Source organism: Brachyistius frenatus, unplaced genomic scaffold (genome assembly GCF_029030835.1).
Source record: "Brachyistius frenatus isolate BFR_SWC_R1_liver_20210118 unplaced genomic scaffold, ASM2903083v1 Contig_313, whole genome shotgun sequence".
NCBI lineage: Eukaryota > Metazoa > Chordata > Actinopteri > Embiotocidae > Brachyistius > Brachyistius frenatus.
The window spans coordinates 83,666-100,636 of record NW_027210912.1 but is presented as its reverse complement, the minus strand read 5'-3'; the positions used below and the strand labels follow the sequence as shown (position 1 = coordinate 100,636).

Genomic DNA, 16,971 nt, shown 5'->3' with positions numbered 1-16,971 from the left:
GAGGGGCACGAGAGGAGGGGCACGAGAGGAGGGGCAACGAGAGGAGGGGCAACGAGAGGAGGGGCAACGAGAGGAGGGGAAACGAGTGGAGGGGCAACGAGAGGACGGGCAACGAGAGGAGGGGAAACGAGAGGAGGGGCAACGAGAGGAGGGGAAACGAGAGGACGGGCAACGAGAGGAGGGGCAACGAGAGGAGGGGAAACGAGTGGAGGGGCAACGAGAGGAGGGGAAATGAGTGGAGGGGCACAAGAGGAGGGGCAACGAGTGGAGGGGCAACGAGAGGAGGGGAAACGAGTGGAGGGGCAACGAGAGGACGGGCAACGAGAGGAGGGGAAACGAGTGGAGGGGCAACGAGAGGAGGGGCAACGAGTGGAGGGGCAACGAGTGGAGGGGCAACGAGAGGAGGGGCAACGAGAGGAGGGGAAACGAGTGGAGGGGCAACGAGAGGAAACAAATGGGAAAACTACATTCATGCAGGTTTTTTAAGGTAAAGTAAGCGATAACAGCAGAATGGAAATCCAACGTTGGAGCGGTGACACACATTTGAAGGCTTGTTTAAACCCGACCGGCTGCGAGCCGCCCTCCTTCAGGCCACGTCAGACTCACTTCTCTCTGCAGCGGCCGACTGCTCCTGTGGTTTCTCAGGGAACAGAGGAGGGGGGTGCTTCTCTTTACAGACTGTGGACGACACAGAATAATGACAAAAATTGAACGCACAAAAGCTGGACTGCAGACACTTGTGATGACGCTGCTGAAATCCCATTTGTGCAGCACACTGAGCCTTTCACTTCATCTGTGTTTCAGCATGTTTATCGCTGTTTGAGGTCTGTGTTGATACCACATGCTGAATAAAACCGGCTGATGACACACAGATACGTACTCATCTCTCATTAACCCTCTGGTGTCCCTGTGTGGTTTTTGGAAACGTTGGAAGGGAAAGTATTTGTCCTTGAAGTAATTAGGCAGCTAATTAACAGATTGAAGGCATGAGGTTTTCATTCTTCCACTCACACACACAAATACACATTTGTATGATTCCTCACACACAGTTTCCTTTCACATCCATCACTGAGAGAGATGTGAGCTCTCGAGCCCAGACATTACTGCCTCTTTCTGTCTCTCTCTGGCTTTGTCATGTCTCCTTTTTCTCTGTCCAACTGAAAAAAAAGAAGAGAGACAAGGGAGGGAGTATAAAAACGTACCCAGGATTCCCTGTTGGGACAGTTCCTCTTCTATAGAAATAAGCCGGTTGTATTTAGTCATCCTCTCAGCACCGCTGAGACCTCCCAGTTTGACATAGTCCAGGCCCAGACCGACAGCCTAAAGGGGGAGGAGAGCAGCAGCAGCATGTGAGACACAAACTGGTGCTGAGGAGACATACGGAGTTCATTTCCTGCCAAAACAAACAAAACATGTTTTACAAATGTCCTGCGATTCAGTGAGAAACACTTTGGATGCCAAATCCAGAACACCATTACAATACTAATGCATTTGGTTTTGAAAATAAAAAATGTAAAACAAAGACACAACATGTTTCTAAAACATTGGGCCTCATTCACCAAAATCTTCTTAAGAATTTTCTTAAATTTGTTCTTAAAAAATGTCCAAAGAAAGAGTCTCCGTCAGATTCACGACGCGTTCTTAAACCCCGGATTTGTTCGCACCTGCTTTCTTATCTCGATGAATCCCGCGGTCCTCGTGAATTGAAAGCGCGTGCCACTTGTTCCTAATTAGCATAAGTAAACGCCCTTCAATGCCCATAAAAGGACATGAGACTGCAGTGCCGTGTGCACACGGAGTCACAGGAAGTGAGACAGAAGAGAGAAGTTGAGAGAAACATAAATAATGGCGGTGGATCAGCGGAATATAACAGGAAGAACAACTACAGCCGTTCAGAAACGGAGGTGCTGCTGCAGGAAGTCAACAGAAACAGATGTCATATTTAATAGCGTATATATAATACAGAGAAGTACTCCATATAAAATTTAAAACAAAATAAAATGCATGTGATTATTGCTTTCAGTGAACGGAGCAAAACCAATTCTATAAAACTAACCAGCAGCGGGCAGACTAAACTGTCCTGAAGTAACACCTCCACACCTCCACCCACATCCTGTTCACCTCCACCCACATCCTGTTCACCTCCACCCAGACCGGGTAGAGGACAGAGAGAGGGACAGAGGGACATGCAGTGTGTTCCCTCTCCAGGTCTGTAAACCGTGGTTTTGTGGTCACTGTGATGGCGGTGTTAGCTGGTAACTAGTGTTTCCTATCTAGACCAAGTCTGCAGCGATGAGGAGACGGACACTGAAGGACGAATGGAAACTTGGTTACCGAAGACTTTTATCATTGACTAACGCTTAGTTGACAATTACAACACATCGTTACTGCAGATGGCTGCTGCTCTGACATGAGGCCGTTGAACAGAAAGACTGCAGAGATGCAGAGATGGTCTCTGACAGGAGATGGAAACAGGAGGAAAGAGATGAAGACTTACGATATCTGAGAAAGAGTCTTCACCGCAGGGCTCGCTGCATGTTGCTCCCATCAGCACTGCCCCTGAAGTTAACAAGTAAACACATGATACGTAATCCTCCATTAAATCAATGTCTTCACAGGTTCTCAGTTATGTTTCTGTTGGAGGTAAATGCAGAGCAGCACCGTGACATTAGTGTGACAGCATGTTTTTGTGACCGCTCTTCCAGATCTGCATCTGAGATCACAGCATGGACTTTTCAAAGCACTGTGAGCAGCTGTACTGTTACGTTGGACAACCCAACAGAAAACAGAAATTCAAGTCGTCTCAACCAAATATTTGAAGTTTCACAACATCACATCACAACATCACAACATCACAACATCACAACATCACATCACATCACATCACATCACATCACAACATCACAACACAACATCACAACATCACAACATCACATCACAACATCACATCACATCACAACATCACAACACAACATCACAACATCACATCACAACATCACATCACAACATCACATCACAACATCACAACACAACATCACAACATCACAACATCACAACACAACATCACAACACAACACAACATCACAACACAACATCACATCACAACATCACATCACAACATCACATCACAACATCACATCACAACATCACATCACAACACAACATCACAACACAACATCACAACACAACATCACAACACAACATCACATCACAACATCACATCACAACATCACATCACAACATCACATCACAACATCACAACACAACATCACAACATCACATCACAACATCACATCACAACATCACATCACAACATCACATCACAACATCACATCACAACATCACAACCCAACATCACAACATCACAACATCACATCACAACCCAACATCACAACATCACAACATCACAACATCACAACCCAACATCACAACATCAAATCACAACCCAACATCACAACATCACATCACAACCCAACATCACAACCCAACATCACAACCCAACATCACAACATCACATCACAACATCACATCACATCACAACATCACATCGTATCACAACATCACATCACAACATCACATCACATCACAACATCACAACCCAACATCACAACATCACATCACAACATCACAACATCACAACCCAACATCACATCACAACATCACAACATCACATCACAACATCACATCACATCACAACATCACAACACATCACAACATCACAACCCAACATCACATCACATCACATCACAACATCACAACCCAACATCACAACATCACATCACAACATCACAACATCACAACACAACATCACAACATCACATCACAACATCACAACATCACAACCCAACATCACATCACAACATCACAACATCACAACATCACATCACAACATCACATCACATCACAACATCACAACCCAACATCACAACATCACATCACAACATCACAACATCACAACCCAACATCACAACATCACATCACAACATCACAACATCACATCACATCACATCACAACATCACAACATCACATCACATCACAACCCAACATCACAACATCACATCACAACATCACAACACAACATCACAACACAACATCACAACATCACAACACAACATCACATCACAACATCACAACATCACATCACAACATCACATCACATCACAACATCACAACCCAACATCACAACATCACATCACAACATCACAACATCACAACCCAACATCACAACCCAACATCACAACATCACATCACAACATCACATCACATCACATCACATCACATCACATCACATCACATCACATCACATCACATCACATCACATCACATCACATCACATCACATCACAACATCACAACATCACATCACAACATCACAACATCACAACATCACAACATCACAACATCACAACATCACATCACAACATCACATCACATCACATCACATCACATCACATCACATCACATCACATCACATCACATCATCACAACATCACATCACATCACATCACATCACATCACATCACAACATCACATCACATCACATCACATCACACATCACAACATCACATCACATCACATCACATCACATCACATCACATCACATCACATCATCACATCACATCACATCACATCACATCACATCACATCACATCACATCACATCACATCACATCACATCACATCACATCACATCACATCACATCACATCACATCACAACATCACAACATCACAACCCAACATCACAACATCACATCACAACATCACATCACATCACAACATCACATCACATCACATCACATCACATCACATCACATCACATCACATCACATCACATCACATCACATCACATCACATCACATCACATCACAACATCACATCACATCACATCACATCACATCACATCACAACATCACATCACATCACATCACAACATCACAACATCACAACCCAACATCACAACATCACAACCCAACATCACAACACAACATCACAACATCACGACACAACATCACAACATCACAACACAACATCACAACATCACAACATCACAACCCAACATCACAACATCACAACACAACATCACAACATCACAACATCACAACATCACAACATCACAACCCAACTCCTCTGAAATGCTGAAGTCCCTTTTTTTACTGCTGTCGGTGTTCTGAAGCATTTTAAGGGTCTTTGCTGATGATTCCTTGAGTTTGAGCCAAAACCTGATGTGCTCTCTCTGCTCAAGTCCATGGTGACATCACAGGTGTGCCCAGATAAATAGTCATAAAAACATGTGTGACTCTGGAGCTGACGTTGATCGAGCAACGTAACTTTCCATCACAGCTCCATGCACACAGCAGGAGAAGGCTCAGAGCGTTTTGTTGCCTCACTCCTTTTTTTATGCAACTTGTAACTAAACAAACAGGTTTCGACAGGAGTTGAGACGATCAACTCTCCTTGCCAGCACTGATTCAGCCTCCTCTTCTCAACTCCACCAATTACCTTGTTGCTCTGAGGCGATGCGGATCAAGTCACTGACTGTTGTGTTGTGGCCGTGTTTCATTATATGACCTCTGACTCCAGGAAGGGGCGGAGCTTGTGACTTGTAGGTGATGTCAGAGAGCAACGAACATGAATCTCCAATTGCATTGCTTAGCTTCTCCCACTGGTCTGTGTCCTTCCAGAGCAAGAACACACACATAAAGGAAGAGGAGCACAGGTGTAAGAGATGAAGAAATGATCATCCATACTTATATGAACCAACTGTTATCCACATAAACACTTGAACACAAAGAAACATTACTTCTAAAACCAAGTGACTGATGAAGTTCTGCATGGAGCCCTGCAGGTAAATAAAAAGTTTGTGAGCTGCTCATGACTAGAAGAACAAAATCTGTGACACTAATAAGTCAGATGTTGTGTTGAATGAAGGTGTTTACAGTAAACCAGGGTGAACTCCAGAAAGGAGCATCAGCAAGTCTGCACTTGTAACTATGGCAACGGATGCCTTATAACTAACCTGTTCCACAGTTTCATCAGAAAAATGTTTATTAACTGGTGGCTGAAAATAGTCATTTGTTGCAGTAAACTGCTATTTTTAATCACATGTCTGAGTACTTATTAAAAATAAAACTTTATTTATAGGGCTTTTCTCTGTGCTTCTTCAGTAGGGACCACAGGGCTTGGAGCTGGAAGCCACATGGAGTCAGAAAGAACTGAGAGATGGAATTAACACATTGTTGGTTTTGGTATTTTCCTTTGGTTTGCCAGTAAAAAGATCACAAATGCCATAACCCTCATCCTTTAACATCAAGTTTAAAGCTATCTCTGTATTCGGATTGGATGAATAACATGAACAGATATTCAGGAATTTTCTTTTGTCCTCAGTGTCAGGTGCAGAAACTACAGAGAAATCAACGTATAAAAATGTATAAAATGTTGATGACAGAATGAACATGTTTTCAACTGACCTCTCTCCTAAATGGATCGATTATTGCCACCACCGCTGGGTATTTGCTGATGAGGGTTTGGTACACATCCACGAGTTCATCTGGAGACTTCAGAACTCCTGTTGTAATTTCATACTTCCCTTTAGACTGAGGAAGAGAAGAAGACAAACTCTCCACAACTTGTTTCTTTATCTGCTGTGACTAAACTGTGTTTGCCTGTATAGAAGGACTCCCATGAGCCCTTTGACTACCTTTTGTCAACTTACATAGTCCATTAGCTCAGGGGCAGCACAGTTCAGCGCTAAATGGATCTCTGTTCCTAGTGCAAGGTCGAGGTTACAACAGGCCTCAGTGACCAGATCCAGAGGCTGTTCGGGTCGCTCAAAGTTCCCAGCCAGCGCTCCACAGTTACACACAACGGCCTGGTTGGCCTCGGGGAAAACACATCGATCACCACGTCAACAATCTCTGTGTCTTGTCTTTTTACATATCCAACTGAATTCATACAGTCACATGCATTGTTCTTTACATCTCTGGTCCCTGAATACGTCTGCTGAAAAGTAGGTTAGCTGAAGCTACATGTGAATGACAATAGATGAGTATATATTCATTCTGTAGGTTTAAATAAGACTGTTGTCGCTGCAAGGTTATTAGAAGCTGAGTGTCCCACTCACATTCTGCACTGTTCACATTATGAATGAAAGTTCTGGGGGTCACTGAACAATGCCGGAGATATTTCTATACAGTACCAAAGCAGTATTAAGAAGGTAAATAGAGGAAATATTCAATACTTTAATAAGCAATTTCAACATACTTTTAGGCCTGCATACCAATATTTAAAGATTACCCATGAAATTCCAATAGAACTCTCCCTTTATGTACATATCCTCTGCTCTCGTGAACTCTGTTTCTTAGAGAGAATAAATAGCGATGTCCCTCACCCCAGCTTTTGTGGAAGTGTTGATAATTCTCATCATCTCCTTTTGTAACTGGAGGGTCATTGTGATGATCTGTTGAAGAAGTTCACAGTTCAGTGCATTTCAGAAACGATGTAGTGGGGGAAAAAAAGCATATATACGAACCAAGGTGTTTTACCAATAATATACCAGATCATAAAAACCAAAGAGGAAGCAAAGAACTTTAAAAAGAGTGAACGTATCCACACCAACGGCCACCTCAGAGACGTGGGCCACAGACAGAAAGCGTACCGACTGCACAGAAATATGGCGGGACAGTTAAATACTTGTTTGACTCGGTGTCCCACTTTGGGGATCAGGACGACCTCCTCCAGTAAACTGAGTTTTCCAGGAGAAGTCTTCCCACAGCTCAGCAATGTCACCAAAGACACAGGGATGTGAAACTGTGTTGGACCCTGAACAGAAGAGTTTCCTTAAATATTATTATATGTTGCCTCCAGTGTTTGTGGGATTTTAAGCGTTAGAGCTTGTGTGGTCAAACCTCTCGATTCTTCAGCTCTGCTGTGTATTTGTAGAGCGGGATGTCCTTTATTTGTGCCCCAGTTTTGGCCACAGCCAGCGACACTGTGCCGACGGCCAAGCTCCCACTCAGGACCACTTCTGGAGGTTCTGCTGGAGGGAAAGGCTTCTCCACAACAATGCTCTTTTTTCCTATAATGAAAGAAAAATTACAAACTAGAACACATATTCATGTGACAGAAGCAGTTTGAAGGCACGTTTGGGGCTCTGATATGAAAAGCGTGTCGATTGAAGGAACAGCAACCAGCCATTGGTTGTTATTCTGCATCCTGGTCGAGACGGTCAGGGGGTTTCGGTCAGTTAAAACATGATCCAAATATGCAGTCATCATCAGGTGCTGGAACGTAGATGGGGCGTCCCGCAACCCAAAAGGCATGACTTCATTAAAATAATCCCCCAAGTGAATTGAAACTGGTGATTTCTTTTGCCCTTTGTGTCAGTGGCACCTGCCAGTAACCTTTCAGAGGATCCAGTTTCATAAGGAATCTTGCACCACCTACCTGATCAATGCAATCTTTGGTATTGGGTAACAGTCAGGCATTGGTACCGCATCAACCTTCCTGAAATCTGTGCAGAATCAGATCCATTATACTTAGGAGCAAGCAAACATGGTGAAGCCATGCTAAGCTTCCTGTGGGCCATTTACAATTGGAGACGAAAACCCTTCACTTGTGTGTCAAGGATATTTACAGGAGGATCAATTATTTTCCATCGGTCACTCCAAAGTGCCAAAGGTACACATAATGAATGCTCAAAAACCAGCTCACTGGGGCAGCACTACATTAAAATCTATCCATATTCTCCATAAACAAGCTCTAAAAACACTTGATAAATTTTTTTTAAAAAGTCACCATCATTGCAATATCCTCATCAAACACCATATCTTGAGTTGGGAGAACCTCATTAAATTCACTGATGTGTGTCTGGTTTTTAAATTTGTACATGGCATGGCCCCGCCTCCGCTTAGTGATTTTATTAAACAGCGCACTCCAAGTATCAGACACACTAGATCTGCTTCAAGAGGTGATTGTGTCATTTCACCATAGGTCAAACTCTTTTAGCAAATCTGCATTATCTGTGAATTCAGCACACTCGTTGAATGCTCTGCCATCACACATACACACAAAAAACACGTACAAAACATTCAAACGTAGCCTTAATGAATGGCTTGTTGCCACTCAGGTGTGCAAGCATTAATGTACTGTCTGTCCTGCCTGCTTGGTTCACCTATATGTGCATTTGTCTTGTTCAGTGTTGATGTATGTTCTGTGCCTCAGTGTTATATATGTGTTTGTACTGTAGGTACACTTTTCTTTTTCTTATATGTGAATTGGTTTTGTCTATACGTTACTGTCTGTTTATCGATTATTTGAAATTTAGTCATTTTAGGCTGCCTTCAAACATCTGGCCGGGGACAGCAGATGAAAATTAGCCTCTCTGGCTAACTATGGCTCACTTACAGTTTTACTGTTGATTGGTGTGCATTGTCCCTGCAAAACAAACAATAAAATAAAAACATTTAAAAAATGTAACTAAAAACCAGCTCACTGGGGCTATAGGTCCTCTACTCTCCTGACAAACGTCCTGCACAACAAGTAACAGCCAAGCCAGAACTTCTTCTCAGTCCTGGGAAAACTCAGTCAGAGTTCAACATTGACTTTAAAGTTTGGTGAAAGCGCTGCAGAGCTCCTGAGGCTCTTGCATCACCCTCAGAAAAAACAAAAGTGGATATAAAGCAAGTTAGAGCGTCCAGTGCTGCTAACACAACTTAACATAAAACGTAAAGGAAAAGCAGCCGGGTTCTTGGTATTCTGACACATAACAGTCAACATGCTCCTGTTTTACTCACTGCTGCTGCCCTTGTTTGTTGGGAGCCCTCCACATCAGCGTTTTGCTGTCTTTTAACATCAAGATTTTTAACATTTGTCTCTTCTTCCATCAGTTCTGTCTCTGTCTGCTCACATCTGCAGGTTTAGGCTCATCGGTCTCATTCATCATATCTGTTCACTGGAATATGGAAGTTAAGGCGAACAGATAGTTACAACTATTCATATTGGATTATAAATTATGCTTCTGCTTAGAATATGACGTCGTCATCCGGGATCATTTCATGTTAATATTGTACAAAAGAATAACCTTTTTTCTGCTGCACATTTCTTGATTATTTTTCAACCCTCAACTCTTTCCTGCTCTTAGTTCTGATCTTTGGGTTTCCAGGTTAACTGTCCTCCATCGGTAGCGTGTTCATCAGGAACGTTTTCCATCACGTGACCCTCACTGCCACAACCAAAGCACATAACAAGAACACGATGCTACAAGTCTTCATGTTCACTTCAAAGCCAGATTCAGTTTCTCGTGTCTCTTTTTCAGCATCTTGCTCACTTGTCATCTTGAAGACACAACAGCTCAGAAGAGGTGCGTTCTGATTGGGTAAACTATATCTCTTCATGTCTCCATAACTCTGATAGACAGATCATCACTAACAAAGGGCAGGATATTGGATATGAAGATCCTCTTAGCTGCTGTAGTCAGAAGCAAACTCGCGTAAACGTATCATTACCACGACATCTCTCTCAACTACTTTACTTTCCTTTTCAACCTGATCAACGGATGTCACAACAGCGGCAGAGAGAGAGAGAAAGAGATAAATCAAAGATTTAAAAAACAGCCTGAAAATAAACCTACATGTTCTGATGCCATTACAGGTGTCTCTTTGTCTTCTTTTCTAAAGGCAGTTCATACTGAAGATTACAACGCTTAGATACCAAATTAGAAAGCCGTCCTTTTCACTTCCTGTGAATGCTGCCTAATGATGACTGTAGGGTTGTCTAATAATGAGGGAAAAGCTGCCTAATAGATTGGAGCACAAATGAAGGCTCTTTGCACCTGTTATTGTCATGAAGATGGATGTAAATCACATTACACTGAGTGTTTTCACCACATATCATACATCTTTCGGCAGATTTGTAGCGCTTCCCGCAACGAAACATTCTCCAAGTTCTCTGATTGTCTTCAGTTTGCAAATAGCCAAACCTGCACGTTTTTGATAAATATGAATTTTTTTTGAAGTTCCAGAGGTGTCAAGGATTGCAAAAAGTGCCATTTTAAACACTAGCTGGATGGTCCCTCTCCACTACTAGGAGGTGCTGCGAATACAAACAGCAAAAGGCATGAGAACCTATTTAGTTCTGGAGGAAACTCTCTGGAGGGAAGTTGTTGGTGGTGGGGGTGGGGGAGTGGTGGTGCGGGGGGGGGGGGCTGTTTATCAGTCACACATTAGATAACATACCTGATCTTTATGCTCCATGGTATATGGGTGCTTCATGACTTTTCTTGTGTTTGTTTGTTTGTTTGTTTGTTCATGTAGTTTTACTTTCCCATGTGTTGTCCTTGAGATATAATTGTTGGAAAAGAGACATGACAACCACCTAATAGAAATTGATATTCCTGTGTTACACGTACTTCGTGTATCTCATGTCTCTATCTGTGTGCTCCTATTTGTTGTTGCACTCTTTGCTCATTGTTTCAGCTGCTTTTCGACTCCTCCTCCATTTGTCTACCTGCCTCACCCTTCATGTGCCTTTTGTCTTGGCTGCATTTGGGTCCAGTAACCATTTTACACTTTGATCCTGAAATCAAATCAGTTCATTCTCGGACCAAGTGAAGAAAGTCCCTGGAAGGCGTTCTTGAAATAATTTGCTCACCAGACAAACTCCATTAAAGACATAATTCCTGTGGCTTTGGCTGCTGCCGGTGCAGAGGCATAACAACACATTGTGAGCTCAGTATTTGGCTGCCGGTGTAAGATGTCTTATTGGTACCGAACATGAGGCAGTGCTGTTGCGCGACTAGCCTCGAGCCTACTTTTATCAGTGCTCTTCTTCTCTTTAGTCTTCATAGGTGGTGGAGAAGGAAGCGCCGCCTCTGGTTTGCTTGGAGGATGACTCTCCTGCTTCTGGAGGTCTTTCTCCTCCAGGAAGCGGGCCGTGAAGAAATTGCTGTGCAAATACAGAGAACAAAATGAATAAGTTAGTGTCATGAAAACAGTCTTTAGGCAAAGATCCAATGACACGCAACAGGAATTGTGTGTAAGTTTGTAGGTACTGAGCTGCGAGGTATTTATGGCACCGGTGATCTCTACTGACCGGTAAAACAAAGTTCTGTACTTGGTGCATTATTAGCAATCTAAACAAACAATATTATTAGTTCAGCAGACTTATGATAACCCTTTTCATGCACATGACACAGTCTTTGTGTGCATGCAGCTTATCTCCAACTGTCCCCTCTAATGTGCTTCAGGCATCTCTGCAAAACGCCAGTCTTACTTTGAAACCTCAAAGGAAAACAACTGTCACAAAATCAAATGCAATTAAAAGATTAAGATGAGAACATTTTTATTTTTCTCTTCAGGAAAAAGAAACAATTGTGAAATCAACCAGTCGGTGCTTCAATATGAAGATATGCTGGACTTCCATGCTGCTAATTCCACATTAATCACTGTACACTTTATGAAATAGTAGGCTGGTCCAACAAAACAACGGCATCCTACCAGTTTACTTTCCCCTAAAGCTGTCTGAATATATAACAACCTTTCTCATTCGGCCTTTCAGCAATTTGCCCCATAAACTACTGGAAGATGAACTGGATATTATCTAGCTGTCATTCATATCAAACATTCCCACTGCTTGTATTCAAATCCATTACAAGACAGGCAGTCATCATTGTCCACCCTTTAACTGGATCCAACTGGATCCTAATTCACCAAAGAAGCACTACTTATTCATTTATTTGTTTGTTTGTTTACCTTTTACATTATGTTTACTTTATAATGCAGTAGATTCAATGTGATAACTATCAGATGGAGTTGTTAGGTTCCAACATTTCTGAATTTCACTGTTTCTACTGTACATTATTAAAGCGATGGTAAAATAATGGAAGGGTCCTAAATATCTCAAATTAGAATAAATGTAACTCTTCCTCAATAATAAATAATAAATAAATAAATGCCGTCCCTCCAGCAGTATTTACAGCAAATACACTAAAACTTTCCCCTGAAGGTGAATTTAGGGAAAATGAAAATGAAAAATACTGAATAAACAATAATAGGTATAAATAAAATCAACCCAAAAATCTCAATTTGATTTTTGGAGTATGATGTGTGTTTTATTATTTTGATGTTCCTCCAGAGAAGCCCAAACACTACCTGAGTATGTGGTCCACCTGCAGCTGGTCACAGGGGCTTTGGTCTTTGAGCAGGCTGGTCAGAGGTTGATTGATCCACTGGACAGCAGTCATCACATGATCAGCCCTCTCCTCACTCGCAGGTCTGCCGTCCGCTGGCGTGTTCTCAGGTGTCAAGTGTGCAGAGATGGCAGCTGAGGAGGTGCTCTGACAGCAGGAGAGAAGAACCAGATATTCACCAGCGATTGGTGTTGTGAATGTCATGTCTGATGAGCAGAAGGCCCCACGACGCCCACAACACTTCCTGACACATTCACCTCCTCCTCAACCACGTTCACCTCCTCCTCAACCACATCATCTCTCCACCTCCTCCTCCTCAACCATATCATCTCTCCACCTCCACCTCCTCCTCCTCCACCACATCATCTCTCCACCTCCTCGACCAATCACTGATCACCGTGTGTGGTGACGTGAGATGACGTTAAAATCAAGTGTTTTCTCTGAAGGAGGCCGATTGGTTAAAGTCTGCTCCAATAGTTTCTAAGTTAACCTGAAGGAGGACACAACGACCAGAAGGAGAAGGACCAGGCCCATTTTTAATGCAGTGGATATTTTCACGACATCTTTGCTAAATGTGAAAAATGAGTTTTACCTTTTCCTTGTTGTGGATGATACAGAAGAGCTCGGCCTCAATGGAGAGTTCTCCTCTGGCATCATAAACCTCTCGTCCCTTCAGTCTGCTGATCCGTGGGGCTGCAGAGAGGTTTGTGAAGTAATCTGCCTGAAGTGACAGTTCATAAGAAAAGTATTACGTCATTGTGATTCTCTGCTTTGAGCAGGATAGTTTTCACTTCTCCTTCACCGAGGACGTCCACACATGTACACTGTTTACTCCAGTACTCTCGAACCGTCATTGTTTTATAGCACTGGACCAAAACAGCAAGATGTGTCCACAGCATGTATTTAAATCACGTGTTACACCACTTGTAGAAGCTGTTGTGTTTTCTAAGGATGAGTTTTGACTACTGCTGAATAACGACACCTAAACTCTGCAAAGTTCTTCTCAACACACGAACATGTTTGCACACAGAGTGAAAATTACACTTCGTGGTTGCAGTTTGATCACAAAGGAAGAAAATCCTCTTCTCTGCCTACAAACATGTAAGAAGACACACATTCACCTCACCTGAATGACACGAGGTGAAAAGAGAAGCCTCGGAAATAGTTATAACGTTGACTTTTTATAACAAAATCTAACATTGAAAACACGATGTAAAAACCTCCAGAGCTAACAGTGCAAAAAAATATTGACAATGTGAATGTCCTTCCTCAAAAATGAAGAAAACTTATTCATAATGTGACATGTATTAATGCCCAGCTAGCATTTTGTAAGGCTGCATTATATTTAGTTATTACAGGTCAGCGCATCTATAAATGTCTCCTGGAGTTGAGTTTCAATGGACAAAGTTTCTCTACTTTCTACCTCACTTTCTTGCTTTCTGCCTCTTCCTTCCAGAAGACCAGTAATGGTGAGGGAGGACAGGAAATTAAATCAGGCAGTGATGTCCTGGTTATGTTGAGGGAGGTGGTGCTTTAGTTCTTAACTACAAACGTATTGTCTTTAACCATTCAGTGAAATAACAGAGAACTCCTGTTGTGTTAGTTTTCCATTTAAAACAGCAGATTTACTGTTTGTGGCGCTTTTTGCTGCAATGCATTTTATTTGTATGAAACCACCCTGATCCATCTCTGGCTGGTTAACATGAAGTCAATATCTGAGCAGAGTATGATGTAAACAAGGCTGCGCGCACACGAGGTCCAGCAGCAGGTGAGCAGGTGAGCAGGTCCTACCAGGTAACCGTGCAGGTCCGCGGGCTGCAGGAGGAACAGCTCGTTCAGAACTCTCTCCACCTCCTCACGAACTCTGTGAACGCGGTAAAACTCCGCCGCCGCGTTTCTCATGTCGTACATGTCCCGGTAGTCTCCGGACAGACATCTGGGAGGTCCTGGATGAGACATGGCGCAGGCGGCGTCGCTGTAGCCGTCGTTTTCTGTGTTGTGTGTTGCCATGGGAACAGCGTGTCCACGTGAACCCTGGAAATAAGCGACGCCACGCGCAGATTCCGTATTTTCTTTGAATACGTACAATAAATGCATATAATACAAAACATATCTACAACAAAAAGTATCACAAAAATAAAGACATATTTATGAAATATAGAGAAACACACTCAACTTCAAATGACTGTTTTTCAATGAAATGGTATTTATGGGATGTAACTCCAGTTGTGAGCCCGTTGCTCTCTGACAGTCCTCCAACCTATGGTTGGTCCTTGTAAGGAGGGACCAGCCCGGCCTTCATACACCACCACCTCCTCTCTGACAGTCCCCCAACCTATGGTTGGTCCTTGTAAGGAGGGACCAGGCCAGCCTTCATACACCACCACCTCCTCTCTGACAGTCCCCCAACCTATGGTTGGTCCTTGTAAGGAGGGACCAGGCCAGCCTTCATACACCACCACCTCCTCTCTGACAGTCCCCCAACCTATGGTTGGTCCTTGTAAGGAGGGACCAGGCCGGCCTTCATACACCACCACCTCCTCTCTGACAGTCCCCCAACCTATCGGTTGGTCCCTGTGAGGACGGACCAGGCCAGCCTTCATACACCAACACCTCCTCTCTGACAGTCCTCCAACCTATCGGTTGGTCCCTGTGAGGACGGACCAGGCCACCAGACAGCCAACCTTCATACACCAGGCCAGCCTTCATACACCAACACCTCCTCTCTGACAGTCCTCCAACCTATCGGTTGGTCCCTGTAAGGACGGACCAGGCCAACCTTCATACACCACCACCTCCTCTCTGACAGTCCCCCAACCTATGGTTGGTCCCTGTAAGGACGGACCAGGCCAACCTTCATACACCACCACCTCCTCTCTGACAGTCCCCCAACCTATGGTTGGTCCCTGTAAGGACGGACCAGGCCAACCTTCATATAACACCACCACCTCCTCTCTGACAGTCCCCCAACCTATCGGTTGGTCCCTGTGAGGACGGACCAGGCCAACCTTCATACACCACCACCTCCTCTCTGACAGTCCCCCAACCTATGGTTGGTCCCTGTAAGGACGGACCAGGCCAACCTTCATACACCACCACCTCCTCTCTGACAGTCCCCCAACCTATGGTTGGTCCCTGTAAGGACGGACCAGGCCAGCCTTCATACAACACCACCACCTCCTCTCTGACAGTCCTCCAACCTATGGTTGGTCCCTGTAAGGACGGACCAGGCCAACCTTCATACAACACCACCACCTCTCTGACAGTCCTCCAACCTATGGTTGGTCCCTGTAAGGACGGACCAGGCCAGCCTTCATACAACACCACCACCTCCTCTCTGACAGTCCTCCAACCTATGGTTGGTCCCTGTCAGGACGGACCAGGCCAACCTTCATACACCACCACCTCCTCTCTGACAGTCCCCCAACCTATGGTTGGTCCCTGTAAGGAGGGACCAGGCCAGCCTTCATACAACACCACCACCTCCTCTCTGACAGTCCTCCAACCTATGGTTGGTCCCTGTGAGGACGGACCAGGCCAGCCTTCATACAACACCACCTCCTCTCTGACAGTCCCCCAACCTATGGTTGGTCCCTGTAAGGACGGACCAGGCCAGCCTTCATACAACACCACCACCTCCTCTCTGACAGTCCCCCAACCTATTGGTTGGTCCCTGTAAGGACGGACCAGGCCAGCCTTCATACAACACCACCACCTCCTCTCTGACAGTCCCCCAACCTATCGGTTGGTCCCTGTAAGGAGGGACCAGGCCAGCCTTCATACAACAC

At 44.0% G+C, this 16,971-nt stretch overlaps 1 protein-coding gene across 1 annotated transcript; it reads right to left on the bottom strand.

The window, feature by feature from the left end:
* Positions 1-347: 347 nt before the first annotated feature.
* On the bottom strand, positions 348-15,142 carry eno4 (enolase 4). Its single transcript, XM_069723021.1, has 13 exons — positions 14,975-15,142; positions 13,776-13,904; positions 13,146-13,330; positions 11,807-11,940; positions 7,905-8,074; positions 7,690-7,818; positions 7,388-7,456; positions 6,713-6,877; positions 6,468-6,593; positions 5,500-5,674; positions 2,498-2,559; positions 1,203-1,320; positions 348-678 (listed from the first exon to the last, which is right to left on the bottom strand). The coding sequence occupies exons 1-13, from the start codon at positions 15,140-15,142 to the stop codon at positions 587-589; spliced, it is 1,722 nt and encodes a 573-aa protein (XP_069579122.1). The 3' UTR covers positions 348-586.
* Positions 15,143-16,971: the final 1,829 nt, after the last annotated feature.

Bases quoted from the DNA above. Each gene is read 5' to 3' on its own strand.
- eno4 (XM_069723021.1), bottom strand. From the start codon at position 15,142: ATGTCTCATCCAGGACCTCCCAGATGTCTGTCCGGAGACTACCGGGAC. The intron at 13,331-13,775 runs GTAAAACTCATT...TCCTGCTGTCAG, and splicing joins TCATCCACAACAAGGAAAAG to AGCACCTCCTCAGCTGCCAT. The intron at 11,941-13,145 runs GTAGTGTTTGGG...GTATTTGCACAG, and splicing joins CAGGTGGACCACATACTCAG to CAATTTCTTCACGGCCCGCT.